At 35.6% G+C, this 20,226-nt stretch overlaps 1 protein-coding gene across 1 annotated transcript in view; it reads left to right on the top strand.

Annotated features, from left to right (window-relative positions):
- LOC144853001 (uncharacterized) overlaps positions 1–20,226 on the top strand; it is a 40,002-nt gene that overhangs the window by 7,094 nt on the left and 12,682 nt on the right. The window contains exons 2-19 of the mRNA XM_078711055.1: positions 1,662–1,800; positions 2,609–2,680; positions 3,078–3,149; positions 5,762–5,833; positions 6,062–6,133; positions 6,342–6,413; positions 7,495–7,566; positions 12,396–12,467; positions 13,533–13,604; positions 13,884–13,955; positions 14,353–14,424; positions 15,632–15,703; positions 16,801–16,872; positions 17,152–17,223; positions 17,621–17,692; positions 18,900–18,971; positions 19,180–19,251; positions 19,647–19,718. Coding sequence (XP_078567181.1) covers positions 1,662–1,800; positions 2,609–2,680; positions 3,078–3,149; positions 5,762–5,833; positions 6,062–6,133; positions 6,342–6,413; positions 7,495–7,566; positions 12,396–12,467; positions 13,533–13,604; positions 13,884–13,955; positions 14,353–14,424; positions 15,632–15,703; positions 16,801–16,872; positions 17,152–17,223; positions 17,621–17,692; positions 18,900–18,971; positions 19,180–19,251; positions 19,647–19,718 — 1,363 coding nt within the window. The remainder of the gene's footprint in view (positions 1–1,661; positions 1,801–2,608; positions 2,681–3,077; positions 3,150–5,761; positions 5,834–6,061; positions 6,134–6,341; positions 6,414–7,494; positions 7,567–12,395; positions 12,468–13,532; positions 13,605–13,883; positions 13,956–14,352; positions 14,425–15,631; positions 15,704–16,800; positions 16,873–17,151; positions 17,224–17,620; positions 17,693–18,899; positions 18,972–19,179; positions 19,252–19,646; positions 19,719–20,226) is intronic.

Genomic DNA, 20,226 nt, shown 5'->3' with positions numbered 1-20,226 from the left:
TACTGCACATGCTCAACAACCTTTAACCTTGTTGGCTATTCTTTCGCGCGCTCTTATCTTGGTGGCATGATTAATATTTTACTCGCACGGTCTTTTTCTGCCCTATGTGATTATATACTTTGCATGGGCAAGTATAATAAAGCGCACTCTGATTAAAGTACTTTGACAAATTATTGAAATAAAAATAAATTGTATCAAGAAAAAAATTATTCGGAACTGCTGTATTTACGGCGGCCATTGATTTTTTATACACTATCCCTTCACTTCGAAATATATGAAGACTAAAAATGAAAGACTGGATATGGAACTTTATACTTTTTGACTGTTCAAACTTTGCGAAAATAAAAGACACTAAAGAAAAAGTGTGCTGTGTGAATTAGATGATGCGCGCAAACACTAATGAAAGTATAAAATGCCAAACTATAGGCTATTATTTTGGATTTTTTCGTGGTGTATTAATTGTTATACATACAGATAAAATAAAAGAGTTTAACATAAATCGATTGAAAAATACATTGCTGCGGAAACACGAATTGTTAAGTTGTTTTCAATATATAAAACCATTTGGAATCGTTTAGTTTGTGTTATTCATTTACATATTATTTTAATTTCAATGGTTTTGATATTTAAAATTTTTTTGTGTGGGAGATTGGTTAGCTATTTGCTACTTCTGTAATTAAATTGTGGTCTATAGCAGTAACCCGTGCTCCACACAGTCTTGTCTGCCTTAATATAACTTTGCATGGGATGATTAAGTACGTATAAAAGCGCAATACTGGATATGGGATATACAGTGACAACGTGCATGAGAGGTGCACGTTCAAGTATGTCAATCATTCGGCAGATTAAAACATTTTAATGATAAAATATGAATATGAAATAAGTTATAGAATAATACAACTACAGCAGCTTACGGACACAAAAATTGTCCAAAATTAAATGTTGCGCTTGGACTTTTGGTGTTGATATTTGTGGAAACACATTTGGATTCGTTTTATTTGTGTGTATGTTTTTTTTAGTTTATTTACATTAAATAATCAATATGATAATTCAAATATAAAAATTGCATACTTACCAACTACTTAAAATTACTTTTCGTAGTCCGATTGTGATGAAATTAAAATAAAATTGTTCATCAATATATTGTTGTTGTCAATTAATCATCGACGCACGCATGTTAATAGAACAATCAGACTGCGCATACGATTTCTAAATGTCTACGTTTTGTTCTCAAAAAATGTAACAGTTGATTCGCAGCGTTCTATAGAGGGCCGCGGTTAGAGACACGGAGTTCAATGGCAGCAGTGCTTTAGTATAGGCAAGCCCGTTGAAAAATTGTTTGATGTCACCGTCGATGTATATCCGGCCTTCTATTCCTTGATCCATGATTTAACACTGATTTCTGAGATATTAGAAGTTTTGTTTATTAATATTACTAGAATGCTGGTTTTGAGCTAAAGTAATATACATATGTGCCAAAATATATATCTTTTTGCTAATTATTAATTTGATACACAGCCTTGAACCTAGACTGGGGCAGGGCAATTCCTAAGTACTTTATGTGCATTTGTCTGTTATCTAAAATAAAAAACAGAAATATTATTATAGCGTTTTCTTATAATGGTTAATGTAACAATTCGATTTTTCTTTATTAAACGTAGGTGTATGTCCAACACATTGCAGTTGCTATGACTATACCTTTTATAGTATTGGTGATCGGATTGTATATTGTTCTACATGGAATACAACCGTACATTCACAGCTCGTTGAGTTCAATGCAAATAATACGGTAACAAATTTGTAAGTAGGCCTATCACTGTTGATATTATAAGGCTTGAAATATATGTAACAGATTCTGTTAGACAAACCACAATTTGTAATTTAATTGACAGATTTATTATCAGCGATGTGTTGTCTATCGATATAATTATTTCAAATTTTGCTGTGAATATGGTAAACAGAGCAATTTGTCCAACATTACACACATATGTAATTTAATGGTTATTATTGGTCAACAATAATGATGAATGGTAAAAATGGTTAACAATAGTAAAACATGAGAAAACAAATGTAAAAATGGCAATAATTGTAACAACGATAAAAATGGTAAAAACGATAAAAATGGTGAATATGGGCAAAGGTTCGAGGCTCACACGCTCCACCATGGTTCTGATGGACTATATGGTTCTCGAATATAAGGACTATAAACCGTAGGTCCAGTGTACCTAGGACGGTCCTGGTAGCATCGCTAATTTTTACTTTTGCAAACAGGCTTAAGACGGTGGTGCTTAATTAACCATGCAGGGCCGTACCACTTTACTTTACTGTTTCAAAAACTAAAAAAAAAAAACTAACATGACATGCCATTTTGTAGGTAATTATTAGGCATAACAATAACGAAACAGTCATACAAATCGGTCAAATAATAACACAGAGATACATTAAAAAAACACCATAAAATAAGTGTTTTTCTTTGATTTCGTGTCGTTCAGCGGAAATAATATAATGAAATAAGTAATTTGTTGTAGTAATTTGTATTTTGTAGTAAATATTTATCACATAAATATGATGTATAATTGTATTCTACGTTTGCTTTCTTTCTTTAAAGGGATTTGAGCCATAACCAAATAGTTACATTGCCAGCCAATGCATTTGCTGATTTGACAGCATTGATATTTTTGTAAGTATTACTTAAGTTAACGTTTTAAGATCAACGATAATAGCGTCGAGAAAACAGGCTTAAGACGGTGGTGCTTAATTAACCATGCAGGGCCGTACCACTTTACTTTACTGTTTCAAAAAACTAAAAAAAAAAAAAACTAACATGACATGCCATTTTGTAGGTAATTATTAGGCATAACAATAACGAAACAGTCATACAAATCGGTCAAATAATAACACAGAGATACATTAAAAAAACACCATAAAATAAGTGTTTTTCTTTGATTTCGTGTCGTTCAGCGGAAATAATATAATGAAATAAGTAATTTGTTGTAGTAATTTGTATTTTGTAGTAAATATTTATCACATAAATATGATGTATAATTGTATTCTACGTTTGCTTTCTTTCTTTAAAGGGGTTTGAGCCATAACCAAATAGTTACATTGCCAGCCAATGCATTTGCTGATTTGACAGCATTGGAAAGTTTGTGAGTTTATTACACTTTAATCAACGATGAAAGCGTCGAATAACGTCGGCTGGAAAACAGGCTTAAGACGGTGGTGCTTAATTAACCATGCAGGGCCGTACCACTTTACTTTACTGTTTCAAAAACTAGAAAAAAAACTAACATAACATGCCATTTTGTAGGTAATTAATTAGGCATAACAATACCGAAACAGTAATAAAAATCGGTCAAATAATAACACAGAGATACATTAAAAAAACACCATAAAATAACTGTTTTTCTGTGATTTCGTGTCGTTCAGCGGAAACAATATAATGAAATAAGTAATTTTTTGTAGTAATTTGTATTTTGTAGTAAACATTTATCACATTAATATAATGTATAATTGTATTCTACGTTTGTATTCTTTTTTAAAAGGTATTTGATCGGTAACCAAATAACTGTTTTTCTGTGATTTCGTGTCGTTCAGCGGAAATATAATGAAATAAGTAATTTGTTGTAGTAATTACAGAATATAGATTTGGAAGAATTCCCGACCTGGCCAGAACTTGTACAAGCACTGAGAGAGAAACTCAACGCAGTTGATGGACAAGATTCAGTTGTATTAACACAAGTATGTGTTGCCGAATATCAACTCTTACAACGAGCCCAACAAGAATCATTTAAAGAAGAGATTGCTACGCTCAAAACTCAGAAAGAAATACCGAAGAGTAGTCGTCTGTTGGAGATCTCTCCAGAGCTGGATGAAACGACGAATCTAATTAGAGTTGGTGGACGTTTAAGGAAAATGGCTAACAAAACTAGTGTAGAACCACATCCAATTGTCCTCCCATCATCACATCCAGTAACCAAGTTGCTTATCCAGGATGCTGATAATCATTTCAGCCACCAGGCCGGAACCGAACAAGTTTTCGCCTATCTGTGTCGTCGCTTCTGGATATTGAGAGGACGAACCTCTGTTAAGGTAAAGGTATACTCAGGAAATGCTCTGACTGCAAACGTTGGCGGCAGAAACCACTGATACCCAGAATGGCTGATTTGCCGGAATCCCGATTAAGGGTAAATAAGCCTCCTTTCTATTCTACTGGGATGGATTGCTTTGGTCCAATTGCAGTGAAAGTTAGGCGGTCACAAGAGAAGCGTTGGGGCCTGGTCTTCAAGTGTATGACGACCCGTGCCGTTCATCTAGAACTGATAGAGTCTCTTGATGTGGATCATTTTCTGATGGCGTATAGGCGTTTTGCCTCACGCAGAGGAGTACCATATGAGCTCCGTGGTGACTGTGGGACAAACTTCAAGGGAGCTGAGAAAGAGATTGAGACTGCACTGAAGGCAATCGAACCAGAGTTGACCAGTCGTTTGGCAAAATTTAAAGTGAGATTTTGCTTCAACCCTCCAAGTGCTCCTCATTTCGGTGGATTGTGGGAGCGGGAAGTGCGCTCTATCAAATGTGCGCTGAAAGGGGTTCTACGAGACCGAGTAGTACCTGATGTTGTGCTACGTACGGTTCTGACGGAAGTGGAAGGTATTATGAACTCTAATTATCAATTGCATAAATATATATTACTGTTTTTATATGATGTTTGTTTGAAATAAAAGTGGGATGATCCCACATAAAAGAAAAAAAAAATTATGAACTCTAAACCTCTTGGCTACGCATCCTCCGTCAAGATAGCTGATATCGACCCAGTTACGCCAAATATGCTGTTAATGGGGCGGCGGGATCCTGCCCTACCTATGGTGGTGTACGACGAGTCAGAACTGAAAGGACGGCGTAATTGGCGACATAGTCAAGTTCTAGCGGATCAGTTTTGGCGTCAGTTCACCAGGTCATACTTACCGACTCTGCAAAGGCGCCAGAAGTGGCAGAAGGAAGTCGAAAACTTAGAAGTTGGAGACGTGGTGATGATAGTAGATCCCCAGTTGAGCCGATCTCAGTGGCCAGTCGGTGTTGTTTCGGCACTCTATCCAAGCAGTGACAATCGAGTGAGAGTGGTGGATGTTCGTGTCAACAAAAAGGCTTATCGACGACCAGTGGCAAAGCTCGTGAAGTTGATGAAATGTGACGATCAAGTCGAAGAATCGAGCCCGTGATTATTAGTTTTGACTGGCGCGTAATTTTATGCAACTTAAATCATTTTAATGTTAAAAGAAATTTAATCTGTTGATTAATAATACAGAAAAATAAGTACATGACCTGATACCTTGATTGATAAAGTGAATTTCCTAAGAAATTCGGGGGCGGCTATTAAGACAGTGCCGTATTCCAGAAGGGTCATAGCGCCCTCTGTTGGATTTTCGTTGTTGTTGAAAATGGCGATTGTATCGTCACAGTAAAGTTTGTTATTGTTTAATAAATGAATGATGTTGTTCGTGTGTGGTACCTGAGACAACTCAGGTGGTACTTATTTGCAAGTAAATATTCAAGTAAACAAACCCAGCAACCTCCCAAACAGAACAGATACATTAAAAAAACACCATAAAATAACTGTTTTTCTGTGATTTCGTGTCGTTCAGCGGAAATAATATAATGAAATAAGTAATTTTTTGTAGTAATTTGTATTTTGTAGTAAATATATATCACATTAATATAATGTATAATTGTATTCTACGTTTGTATTCTTTTTTTAAAGGCGTTTGAGCAGTAACCAAATAATTACATTGCCAGCCAATGCATTTGCTGATTTGACAGCATTGGAAGAACTGTGAGTATATTAAGTTAACTTATTTATTCATTAAAATGGCCTCAAATTAAATACGCTGAACGTTATTCTTCCCCTGGACCCCCAAATGTGGCCCTAGTACCAACCAAGTGATGATGCTCACTTCGCTTGTTGCATATATTTTTTGTAGTAATTTGTATTTTGTAGTAAATATTTATCACATTAATATAATGTATAATTGTATTCTACGTTTGTATTCTTTCTTTAAAGGGATTTGAGCTATAACCAAATAGTTACGTTGCCAGCCAATGCATTTGCTGATTTGACAGCATTGGAAGAACTGTGAGTATATTAAGTTAACTTGTTTTATTCATTAAAATGGCCTCACATTAAATACGCTGAACATCATTTTATCCCTGGACCCCCAAATGTGGCCCTAGTACCAACCAAGTGATGATGCTCGCTTCGCTTGTTGCATATCCCCCTTGTCTGGGCGATCCTGGTACCACTGCTAATTTGTAATTTTTACTTTTGTATTCTTTCTTTAAAGGGATTTGGCCATTAACCAAATAGTTACATTGCCAGCCAATGCATTTGCTGATTTGACAGCATTGGAAGAACTGTGAGTATATTAAGTTAACTTGTTTTATTCATTAAAATGGCCTCACATTAAATACGCTGAACATCATTTTATCCCTGGACCCCCAAATGTGGCCCTAGTACCAACCAGAGCCATATATATAAAGAGTTACGACATTGGATTATAGTCACGTGATATGCAGATCAATTTGTGTCAAACTTGTCTCCGTTAATGATTAATAACAATTATGTAATATTTTCAATTCATAATGCATGCTTTGATGACTAAATAAAATAATAAAGTGTTGTGAATATATTTGTTAATATATTGAATAGGGTATGAACAATATTACAATAATAAAGGCAAATTATTACAAATGAAATGATGAACGAGTCTCTGAAAGTTTGTGTCAAAAACACACAGAGAGTCATATACTGTATAAAAAGAGGGGTGAATTTGTGTGTTTTTTGTATTGGTTCATGCTTTGATGTATCCTGACTTACATGTAGGCCCTAGCATTTATTCTTTTGTTATTATAGACACAATATATATATGTTACCAAATTAATACCATTAATAAAATTAATTACTAAAATAAAAACGGAATATAAGCGTTATTTCATAGACAAAAGAATCTAAAAATAATGCATGAACTATAGGAAAACGCTATACAAAAGAGACGCGCGCGCCCTCAGCGTGCGAATTCTTTGACACAAAAATGGCTTCTAATTTTCAATGTCGTAACTCTTTATATATATGGCTCTGGTACCAACCAAGTGATGATGCTCGCTTCGCTTGTTGCATATCCCCCTTGTCTGGGCGATCCTGGCACCACTGCTAATTTGTAATTTTTACTTTTGCATTCTTTCTTTAAAGGGATTTGACCTTTAACCAAATAGTTACATTGCCAGCCAATGCATTTACTGATTTGACAGCATTGAAAATACTGTGAGTATATTAAATAACCCTTTTTAATTTTTAAAACAGGCCCTTGGTCCCACCTAGGCCCCATGACATGCACCATCCAAGTGATGCTCGCTTTACTTGTTGCATATCCCCTTGTCTGGATGATCCTGCTACCACCGCTAATTTGTAATTTCTACGTTTGTATTCTTTCTTTAAAGGGTTCTGAGCGGTAACCAAATAGTTACATTGCCAGCCAATGCATTTGCTGATTTGACAGCATTGGAAAGTTTGTGAGTTTATTACACTTCAATCAACGATGAAAGCGTCGAATAACGTCGGCTGGAAAACAGGCTTAAGACGGTGGTGCTTAATTAACCATGCAGGGCCGTACCACTTTACTTTACTGTTTCAAAAACTAGAAAAAAAACTAACATAACATGCCATTTTGTAGGCAATTAATTAGGCATAACAATACCGAAACAGAGATAAAAATCGGTCAAATAATAACACAGAGATACATTAAAAAAACACCATAAAATAACTGTTGTTCTGTGATTTCGTGTCGTTCTGCGGAAATAAACAATGAAATAAGTAATTTGTATTTGTAGTAAATATTTATCACATCTATATATAAATTTACGCAAGGGCAAAATTCGGTAAATCGCGCATTATTTCTAGAATGTTTAATCGATGGTATACAAAATGGTTAGATTTTCGGTACTGATTTTAACCACCTGATGTAACCCTGTTTACTAATTAAATTGAGTTAGATAATTAGTTATTGACAATTAAAACGAATTTAGGTTCAACGATTTGCCCCAAATAGGGGTGTTTTCCGATCGTGGTATACACTGTCTAATGGATGTCCTCTTGAAAAATACCTGCACACAATAATACGTACCATCTAGTCTATATATAAATTTACGTAAGGGCAAAAATCGGTAAATCGCGCGTTATTTCTAAAATGTTTACTTGATGGTATATAAAGTTGGTTCGTACTTTTGGTACTGATTTTAACCACCTGATGTAACCCTGTTTACTAATTAAATTGAGTTCGATAATTAGTTATTGACGATTAAAACGGATTTAGGTTCAACGATTTGCCCCAAATAGGGGTGTTTTCTGATCGTGGTATACACTGTCTAATGGATGTCAATTTGAAAAATACCCGCACACAATAATACGAGGACACTTCGCATTTTCCTATCTCCTCCTACGATAATTGTGTTTAATAGCTGAAAACCGGTTGAACAGTTCGAGTACAGCATCATAATGTTGAAGACAGGCCGATTTTCCTTAAAAAATGCTATTTTGATACATTTAATATACGTTTATAAAAGTGTATTGTTTTGCGATGAATGGAACATTCCAATCTCTGTTCCATAAGTGTCTATTCCCTCAGGCGTCGTAAAGGCAAGTCGTCGTCGTCGTTGTCCTGCGAGTCATGACTGACCCTTTGTGCTCCTGCTTATGATGACATTCCACCCATCTCTATCCTGAGCATAGCGAGAAGCTGTGCACACATCCAATCCTGTGATCTCTCTAATACCATCAGTCCATCTTATCTTCTGTCTACCACGTTTTCGCTTGCCTTCTACATGACCTTGTGCAATTATCTTTCCAGGTTGTCACCTTCTCTCCTGGCAATGTGACCAAAGTACTGAAGTTTGATCTTATCAACCTTCTGGCATAGGTTGACTCTGCTTCCAATCTGGTTGTTAACAAATTCATTTGACTTATGCTCCTTCCACGATATCCTCAACAATCTCCTCCAACACCACATTTCAAAAGCTTTGATCTTCTTTCTATCCGCAGCTCCAAGAGCCCATGTCTCAGATCCATAAGTGGCAATCGGAAATACCAATGCATTCATGATATGAATCTTTGTGTTTCTTGAGACCCCTCTATCCTTCCAAATGTTGGTAAGACCTATTGTGGATGTTCTAGCCTTAGCGAGACGACGTTTTATTTCCTCTGAGCTTCCTCCAGTGTCAACAATCAGGGAGCCAAGAAAGTTGAAGGTGTTGACTACTTCTATGTCCTCTCCATCTGCTTGAATGCGATGTTCATTCTCATTCTTCCTTCCACTTATCATTACTTTTGTCTTCTTGGCATTGAGGTAAAGACCATATTCCTCACTGGATTGCTTCACTCTTTCAATCAGATCTTGGAGTTCTGCCGCAGTTCTTGCAAGTAAGGTTGTGTCATCTGCATATCTCAGATTATTTATTGCCGGCCACCGATAGATATCTGCCCCTCGTAGCCATCCATGGCAATCCGCATGATGTATTCTGCGTAGACATTAAAGAGATACGGTGACAGGATACATCCTTGGCGTATTCCTTGACCTATCGTAAACCAGTCGCTATCTCCACACTCTGTTCTGACCGTGGCTTCCTGCCCATCATATAAGGATTTTATCAAGACAATCAGATGTGTTGAGAAGCCCATTTTGCGCATTACTCTCCACAATTTTTGGTGTTGAACACAGTCAAAAGCCTTTGTGTAATCTATGAAACAGAAGAAAAGTGGCTGCTGAAATTCCATGGTCTTCTCCATCAAATTCCTCAAGTTTCCAATCTGATTTCTCGTTCCTCTTCCTCTCCTAAATCCAGCTTGCTCTGGTGATAATTCACTTTCTAACTTATTCCTGATTCTATCTGCTATAATGTGGAGCAGGACTTTACTAGCATGAGGGATAAGTGAAATGGTACGGTTGTTAGCACATTCCCTTACATCCCCTTTCTTCGGTAATGGGAGAAACACTGCCTTTTTCCAGTCTTCGGGCCATTCTTTACTCTTCCAGATCTTGTTGCACAATCTATGGATGATAACAACACCTTCCTCTCCACTTTCCTTCAGCAATTCTGCCTGGATGTTATCTACTCCTGGTGCTTTACCATTTCTTAACTTCTTCATTGCATTTTCAACTTCACAGAGAAGAATATCTGGGTCATCTTCAAAATCTTGCTGTTCTCTCTCCTCCTGTGTATCATCATCTTTGGATGCATACAACTGTTAACAATATTCCTTCCACCTTGTTTTGATTTCATCTTCTTCCGTCAAGATGTTACCATCTTTGTCCTTCAGAACATTGAGCCTGGTGCTAGGTTTTGAAGTCAGTAACTTGATGTTTTTATACATGTCTTTGGTGTTGTTTGTAGCGCTGTCCTTCTCCACCTCGGCACATCTCTGTCTGATGAACTCTGTTTTGTCATTTCTGATTTGTTTCTGGATTTCTCTTGATAAATCCCGGTATTCTCTTCTCCTCTCTGCACTTTCCAGTCCTTTTTCTTTGACCTCTCTCCTCTGATCAACCAGGGCAAATACCTTTTCTGTCAGCCAGGGTTTTCTTTTGCTCTTGCGTTTGGGGATCGTTTTCTGTGCTGTTTCTAAAGTTGCCTGCTTAATGTCTTGCCACAGCTCATCTGGGGTGGATTCTTCCGGGTCAAGTTCCATTAACTTCTGAAATTTGTTCTTCACTTCCACTCTATAAGTATCATCTAACTTGGTGGTATCAAATCTCACTGGTTTTCTTGGCTTCTTGATCCTTCTCAATTTCATCTTCATGGTAGAGACGAGAAGCTGGTGGTCTGATCCGCAGTCTGCTCCTGGATAGGTTTTGGCAGAAGTAAAATTAGATCTCCATCGCTTCTGGACCAGAATGTAGTCAATCTGATTCCTATAGCTTCCGTCCGGTGATAACCAAGTATACAACCGCCTTGGGTGCTGCTTGAAGAGGGTGTTAAGGATCATTAGTCCATTTTCTTGGCAGAAGTCAGTCAGCAGTTCTCCTCTCTCATTTTGCTCTCCTAGTCCGTAGTTGCCCATCACATTTTTGTTAGTGCACTGTCCTCCTACCTTGGCATTAAGGTCACCAATAATTACCAGGATGTCTCTCTTATTGATGTTTTCTATTGTCTGTTGCAGTAGCTCATAGAAAGTGTTAATTTCATCTTCGGTGGATGAAGAAGTGGCAAGTACTGTATACTCATAACAGAAATTCGATCCATTTTTTTTCAATCTGTGCTGCAGAGGTTGGATATAGATTTTTTTTAACGGATAATGAGCTAGCGTTTTCAGTCGCCGTATATTATGTACAAATCTTTATTATTGCAGTTAAACCACCCACATCATCACCCTTCCCTCACTGGCATGAGTAGCGTTGTAAAGCCAATAGAGGATAGGCCTACGGTGGTACGAAGGATCAACAACAACTTTGGTGGGTAGGGTAGGAACATTGGTAGGAACCAACTTAAGTATCAATTGGCTCTAGAAACAATTGAAAACTATTAGGCCTACTAATTAAGTTGAGTTAGATAATTTAATATTTATTAACGATTAAATCGAATTTATGATTTGCACCGAATAGAGGTGGTTTTCACAAATTGTTTAACATTATATAAACATATATACATCGTAGTGTATCGTTACATGTACTGTACTATTTCAATCGACTAGGACGGTGATAGTTTCAACAAAGTATTACATCGCAATGTTTTACTGTGTTTAGTGGTATATTATTTGTAAAACATGAAAACAATTAATATTTCGTTACTAAATGGATAAGAATATATTTTAAAATTGCCCCTCTTTGCACCCATCCTCTTCCCCATCCCTCAACCATAATGTTACATACAAAACACAAATTAAGTTTGTTTAAATTTGACTTAAACAATTGGTCTCATTTTGTGACAAGTTTCTCTTTCGGAAATAATTCCCAGGGTGCTAATTTTAGTTGAGTACATAAATCACAGTGTCTATTTATTCGTTCCTCTAAACGACATGTATTATTGTCCTGCATTATTGTACATTTGAAATCGCCAGTTTTTTAACGCTGAAATTATTATGTATTCGAGAACCATCTGTGTGCGCGACCTAGATGGTACGCTCGCTTCGCTCGCGTACCATCTAGTTAATATAATGTATAATTGTATTCTCATTAAAATGGCCTCACATTAAACACGCTGAAGGTCATTCTATCCCTGGACCCCCAAATGTGGCCCTATCACCAACCAAGTGATGATGCTCGCTTCGCTTGTTGCATATCCCCCTCGTCGGGACGATCCTGGTACCACTGCTAATTTGTAATTTTTACTTTTGCATTCTTTCTTTAAAGGGATTTGAGCTTTAACCAAATAGTTACATTGCCAGCCAATGCATTTGCTGATTTGACAGCATTGAAAATACTGTGAGTATATTAAATAACCCTTTTTAATTTTTAAAACAGGCCCTTGGTCCCACCTAGGCCCCATGACATGCACCATCCAAGTGATGCTCGCTTTACTTGTTGCATATCCCCTTGTCTGGATGATCCTGGTACCACCGCTAATTTGTAATTTCTACTTTTGTATTCTTTCTTTAAAGGGATTTGGCCATTAACCAAATAGTTACATTGCCAGCCAATGCATTTGCTGATTTGACAGCATTGAGATATTAATGCTATACAATACTGTAAATAGGTATTAACCACTTTTAATCGCCATTTGAATCGCAAATTTCTTATTGTGTGTGTTGGTACGGTTATAATTTATATATAATATAGGCCTAAACAACTATAATAAACTTTATTACTGTGAGTGTGGGTAGCCCCTACTTTTAGATTATAAACACATAATAATATAATACTTTATTACTGACAGTTGCTTCTCAACGTTTGTATTAATTAATAATTACAAAAAATATAAACGTACTTTACTATTTCAATCGACTATGACAGTGACAATTTTAACAAAGTTATTAAATCGGAAATGTTTTACTCTATTTAGTGGTATATTATTTATAGGCCTATAAAAAAAATATTTCGTTACTGAGTGGATAATAAAGAAAAATAAAGAATAATTTAATATAAAGAATATATTAAAAAATTGTTCCTCTTTGTAACTATCCTCATCCCCAACCCTCAACCCTAATGTTAGATACAAAACACAAATTGGGTTTGTTTAAGTGAGTCCAAATCAAAAATTTGGACTCATTTTGTGACAAGTTTCTCTCTCGGAAGTAATTCCCAGGTTGCTAATTTTGGTTGACTACATAAATCATTGTGTCTATTTATTTGTTTCTGTAAATGACAATGTTTTATAGTCATGCGGTACGTACATTTGAAATCGCCAGTTTGTTTACGCTGAAATTACTACAGGTATGTATTCGAGAACCATCTGTGTGCGCGACCTAGATGGTACGCGAGCGAAGCGAACGTACCATCTAGTTAATATAATGTATAATTGTATTCTACGTTTGTATTCTTTCTTTAAAGGTATTTGTACTATAACCCAATAGATACATTGCCAGCCAATGTATTTGCTGATTTGACAGCATTGGAAAAACTGTGAGTATATTAAGCTAATTTATTTTATTCATTAAAATGGCCTCGAATTAAATACGCTGAAAGTCATTCTTCCCCTGGACCCCCAACTGTGGCCCTGGTACCATCCAAGTGATGATGCTTGCTTCGCTTGTTGCATATCCCCTTGTCGGGACGATCCTGGTACCACTGTTAATTTGTAATTTTTACTTTTGTGTTGTAGTAATTTGTATTTTGTAGTAAATATTTATCACATTAATATAATGTATAATTGTATTCTACGTTTGCCTTCTTTCTTTAAAGGGATTTGAGCTATAACCAAATAGTTACATTGCCAGCCAATGCATTTGCTAATTTGACAGCATTGAGATTTTTGTAAGTATTACTTAAGTTAACGTTTTAAGATCAACGATAATAGCGTCGAGAAAACAGGCTTAAGACGGTGGTGCTTAATTAACCATGCAGGGCCGTACCACTTTACTTTACTGTTTCAAAAAACTAAAAAAAAAAAAAACTAACATGACATGCCATTTTGTAGGTAATTATTAGGCATAACAATAACGAAACAGTCCTACAAATCGGTCAAATAATAACACAGAGATACATTAAAAAAACACCATAAAATAAGTGTTTTTCTTTGATTTCGTGTCGTTCAGCGGAAATAATATAATGAAATAAGTAATTTGTTGTAGTAATTTGTATTTTGTAGTAAATATTTATCACATAAATATGATGTATAATTGTATTCTACGTTTGCTTTCTTTCTTTAAAGGCGTTTGAGCCATAACCAAATAGTTACATTGCCAGCCAATGCATTTGCTGATTTGACAGCATTGGAAAGTTTGTGAGTTTATTACACTTTAATCAACGATGAAAGCGTCGAATAACGTCGGCTGGAAAACAGGCTTAAGACGGTGGTGCTTAATTAAGCATGCAGGGCCGTACCACTTTACTTTACTGTTTCAAAAACTAGAAAAAAAACTAACATAACATGCCATTTTGTAGGTAATTAATTAGGCATAACAATACCGAAACAGTAATAAAAATCGGTCAAATAATAACACAGAGATACATTAAAAAAACACCATAAAATAACTGTTTTTCTGTGATTTCGTGTCGTTCAGCGGAAACAATATAATGAAATAAGTAATTTTTTGTAGTAATTTGTATTTTGTAGTAAACATTTATCACATTAATATAATGTATAATTGTATTCTACGTTTGTATTCTTTTTTAAAAGGTATTTGATCGGTAACCAAATAACTGTTTTTCTGTGATTTACTTAAGTTAACTTTTAAAGATCAACGATAATAGCGTCGAGAAAACAGGCTTTAGAAAGTGGTGCTTAATTTACCATGCAGGGCCGCACCACTTTACTGTAAAAAAATACCATAAAATAAACTGTTTTTCTGTGATTTCGTGTCGTTCAGCGGAAATAATATAATGAAATAAGTAATTTTTTGTAGTAATTTGTATTGTTACGACCACTTTTGGCCTAGGCCGAAATACCTAAATAACAACAACGAGGTTTGGAACAAACAATAGCCAACACTCAAAGTACTATGCAAGAAGCACGAGCTCCATTTAATTTCTTTGCACGATGCATTACATAACAACAACACTATAATGTTACAACAATATGAATGATACCGAGTGGTTGGTTTGCCTAGGTATCCGTACATTCAATCACAACTTTTCCATTCTTATTTTCCTTGCGTCCAGTCTGGAACACCGTTCGCTGCAAGTCTTTATTCCATTACTACCCAGTCGGCAGTACCATATCCACTGTCTTATCCAGAAAGCCTACTATCTCCGACTTGCACCGTCTCGTGAGTGAGTCCTTCCCTTGTCTCACACACCCACCACAGCTTTCCAAAATACCGCGCATCACAACGCTCCCTTCTGATTCGTCCACTTTGACCACCGGCGACTTGATTCATTTGCATGTGACACCTGATTGTCGTCACACGTAACAGTATTTTGTAGTAAATATTTATCACATTAATATATAATGTATAATTGTATTCTACGTTTGCCTTCTTTCTTTAAAGGGATTTGGGCCTTAACCAAATAGTTACATTGCCAGCCAATATATTTGCTGATTTGACAGCATTGGAAGAACTGTGAGTATATTAAGTTAACTTATTTTATTCATTAAAATGGCCTCAAATTAAATACGCTGAAGGTCATTCTAGCCCTGGACCCCCAAATGTGGCCCTAGTACCAACCAAGTGATGATGCTCGCTTTACTTGTTGCATATCCCCCTTGTCTGGATGATCCTGGTACCACCGCTAATTTGTAATTTCTACTTTTGTATTCTTTCTTTAAAGGGATTTGGCCATTAACCAAATAGTTACATTGCCAGCCAATGCATTTGCTGATTTGACAGCATTGAGATATTAATGCTATACAATACTGTAAATAGGTATTAACCACTTTTAATCGCCATTTGAATCGCAAATTTCTTATTGTGTGTGTTGGTACGGTTATAATTTATATATAATATAGGCCTAAACAACTATAATAAACTTTATTACTGTGAGTGTGGGTAGCCCCTACTTTTAGATTATAAACACATAATAATATAATACTTTATTACTGACAGTTGCTTCTCAACGTTTGTATTAATTAATAATTACAAAAAATATAAACGTACTTTACTATTTCAATCGACTATGACAGTGACAATTTTAACAAAGTTATTAAATCGGAAATGTTTTACTCTATTTAGTGGTATATTATTTATAGGCCTATAAAAAAAATATTTCGTTACTGAGTGGATAATAAAGAAAAATAAAGAATAATTTAATATAAAGAATATATTAAAAAATTGTTCCTCTTTGTAACTATCCTCATCCCCAACCCTCAACCCTAATGTTAGATACAAAACACAAATTGGGTTTGTTTAAGTGAGTCCAAATCAAAAATTTGGACTCATTTTGTGACAAGTTTCTCTCTCGGAAGTAATTCCCAGGTTGCTAATTTTGGTTGACTACATAAATCATTGTGTCTATTTATTTGTTTCTGTAAATGACAATGTTTTATAGTCATGCGGTACGTACATTTGAAATCGCCAGTTTTTTTACGCTGAAATTACTACAGGTATGTATTCGAGAACCATCTGTGTGCGCGACCTAGATGGTACGCGAGCGAAGCGAACGTACCATCTAGTTAATATAATGTATAATTGTATTCTACGTTTGTATTCTTTCTTTAAAGGTATTTGTACTATAACCCAATAGATACATTGCCAGCCAATGTATTTGCTGATTTGACAGCATTGGAAAAACTGTGAGTATATTAAGCTAATTTATTTTATTCATTAAAATGGCCTCGAATTAAATACGCTGAAAGTCATTCTTCCCCTGGACCCCCAACTGTGGCCCTGGTACCATCCAAGTGATGATGCTTGCTTCGCTTGTTGCATATCCCCTTGTCGGGACGATCCTGGTACCACTGTTAATTTGTAATTTTTACTTTTGTGTTGTAGTAATTTGTATTTTGTAGTAAATATTTATCACATTAATATAATGTATAATTGTATTCTACGTTTGCCTTCTTTCTTTAAAGGGATTTGAGCTATAACCAAATAGTTACATTGCCAGCCAATGCATTTGCTAATTTGACAGCATTGAGATTTTTGTAAGTATTACTTAAGTTAACGTTTTAAGATCAACGATAATAGCGTCGAGAAAACAGGCTTAAGACGGTGGTGCTTAATTAACCATGCAGGGCCGTACCACTTTACTTTACTGTTTCAAAAAACTATAAAAAAAAAAAACTAACATGACATGCCATTTTGTAGGTAATTATTAGGCATAACAATAACGAAACAGTCATACAAATCGGTCAAATAATAACACAGAGATACATTAAAAAAACACCATAAAATAAGTGTTTTTCTTTGATTTCGTGTCGTTCAGCGGAAATAATATAATGAAATAAGTAATTTGTTGTAGTAATTTGTATTTTGTAGTAAATATTTATCACATAAATATGATGTATAATTGTATTCTACGTTTGCTTTCTTTCTTTAAAGGCGTTTGAGCCATAACCAAATAGTTACATTGCCAGCCAATGCATTTGCTGATTTGACAGCATTGGAAAGTTTGTGAGTTTATTACACTTTAATCAACGATGAAAGCGTCGAATAACGTCGGCTGGAAAACAGGCTTAAGACGGTGGTGCTTAATTAAGCATGCAGGGCCGTACCACTTTACTTTACTGTTTCAAAAACTAGAAAAAAAACTAACATAACATGCCATTTTGTAGGTAATTAATTAGGCATAACAATACCGAAACAGTAATAAAAATCGGTCAAATAATAACACAGAGATACATTAAAAAAACACCATAAAATAACTGTTTTTCTGTGATTTCGTGTCGTTCAGCGGAAACAATATAATGAAATAAGTAATTTTTTGTAGTAATTTGTATTTTGTAGTAAACATTTATCACATTAATATAATGTATAATTGTATTCTACGTTTGTATTCTTTTTTAAAAGGTATTTGATCGGTAACCAAATAACTGTTTTTCTGTGATTTACTTAAGTTAACTTTTAAAGATCAATGATAATAGCGTCGAGAAAACAGGCTTTAGAAAGTGGTGCTTAATTTACCATGCAGGGCCGCACCACTTTACTGTAAAAAAATACCATAAAATAAACTGTTTTTCTGTGATTTCGTGTCGTTCAGCGGAAATAATATAATGAAATAAGTAATTTTTTGTAGTAATTTGTATTGTTACGACCACTTTTGGCCTAGGCCGAAATACCTAAATAACAACAACGAGGTTTGGAACAAACAATAGCCAACACTCAAAGTACTATGCAAGAAGCACGAGCTCCATTTAATTTCTTTGCACGATGCATTACATAACAACAACACTATAATGTTACAACAATATGAATGATACCGAGTGGTTGGTTTGCCTAGGTATCCGTACATTCAATCACAACTTTTCCATTCTTATTTTCCTTGTGTCCAGTCTGGAACACCGTTCGCTGCAAGTCTTTATTCCATTACTACCCAGTCGGCAGTACCATATCCACTGTCTTATCCAGAAAGCCTACTATCTCCGACTTGCACCGTCTCGTGAGTGAGTCCTTCCCTTGTCTCACACACCCACCACAGCTTTCCAAAATACCGCGCATCACAACGCTCCCTTCTGATTCGTCCACTTTGACCACCGGCGACTTGATTCATTTGCATGTGACACCTGATTGTCGTCACACGTAACAGTATTTTGTAGTAAATATTTATCACATTAATATATAATGTATAATTGTATTCTACGTTTGCCTTCTTTCTTTAAAGGGATTTGGGCCTTAACCAAATAGTTACATTGCCAGCCAATATATTTGCTGATTTGACAGCATTGGAAGAACTGTGAGTATATTAAGTTAACTTATTTTATTCATTAAAATGGCCTCAAATTAAATACGCTGAAGGTCATTCTAGCCCTGGACCCCCAAATGTGGCCCTAGCACTAACCAAGTGATGATGCTCGCTTCGCTTGTTGCATATCCCCCTTGTCTGGGCGATCCTGGTACCACTGCTAATTTGTAATTTTTACTTTTGTATTCTTTTTTTAAAGGGTTCTGAGCGGTAACCAAATAGTTACATTGCCAGCCAATGCATTTGCTGATTTGACAGCATTGAGATTTTTGTAAGTATTACTTAAGTTAACGTTTTAAGATCAACGACAATAGCGTCGAGAAAATACGCTTAAGACGGTGGTGCTTAATTAACCATGCAGGGCCGTACCACTTTACTTTACTGTTTCAAAAAACTAAAAAAAAAAAACTAACATGACATGCCATTTTGTAGGTAATTATTAGGCATAACAATAACGAAACAGTCATACAAATCGGTCAAATAATAACACAGAGATACATTAAAAAAACACCATAAAATAAGTGTTTTTCTTTGATTTCGTGTCGTTCAGCGGAAATAATATAATGAAATAAGTAATTTGTTGTAGTAATTTGTATTTTGTAGTAAATATTTATCACATAAATATGATGTATAATTGTATTCTACGTTTGCTTTCTTTCTTTAAAGGCGTTTGAGCCATAACCAAATAGTTACATTGCCAGCCAATGCATTTGCTGATTTGACAGCATTGAGATTTTTGTAAGTATTACTTAAGTTAACGTTTTAAGATCAACGACAATAGCGTCGAGAAAATACAATAGGGTTGGTGAAATCTGTCCACAATAGGTTACTTTTCTGTCCATAATAGGTTACTTTCTGTCCACAATAGGGACTAGAGGGCGCTGTTGTTTGTCCATAATAGGTTACTTTCTGTCCACAATAGGGACTAGAGGGCGCTGTTGTTTGTCCATAATAGGTGACTTTCATAATTGGCTGTCCAAAATAGGTGACTTTTTGTCCACAATAGGGGATTTTATTGGAGTAGTGCGCCATCCATTGTGTTGTCCATAATAGGTGATTTTTTTGGCGTACTCTCGTACGTACGTACGTACGTAGTTTGTTTCGCGAGTAGAAGTAATACTAATTTGCTTTCTCTTCAGACTTTGAGTTGAGGCTACCGACCTAGGCCTATAAATTAGTATATTATTTAAGTCTCTCTAGCCTAGGGGTCTCTCTAGCCTAGGCCTGTTAGTTAGGCTACCTCTAT

Source organism: Antedon bifida, chromosome 9 (assembly GCF_963402885.1).
Source record: "Antedon bifida chromosome 9, ecAntBifi1.1, whole genome shotgun sequence".
Classification (NCBI taxonomy): domain Eukaryota; kingdom Metazoa; phylum Echinodermata; class Crinoidea; order Comatulida; family Antedonidae; genus Antedon; species Antedon bifida.
The sequence above is the reverse complement of the archived record's forward strand: the minus strand, read 5'-3'. Positions and strand labels throughout refer to the sequence as shown.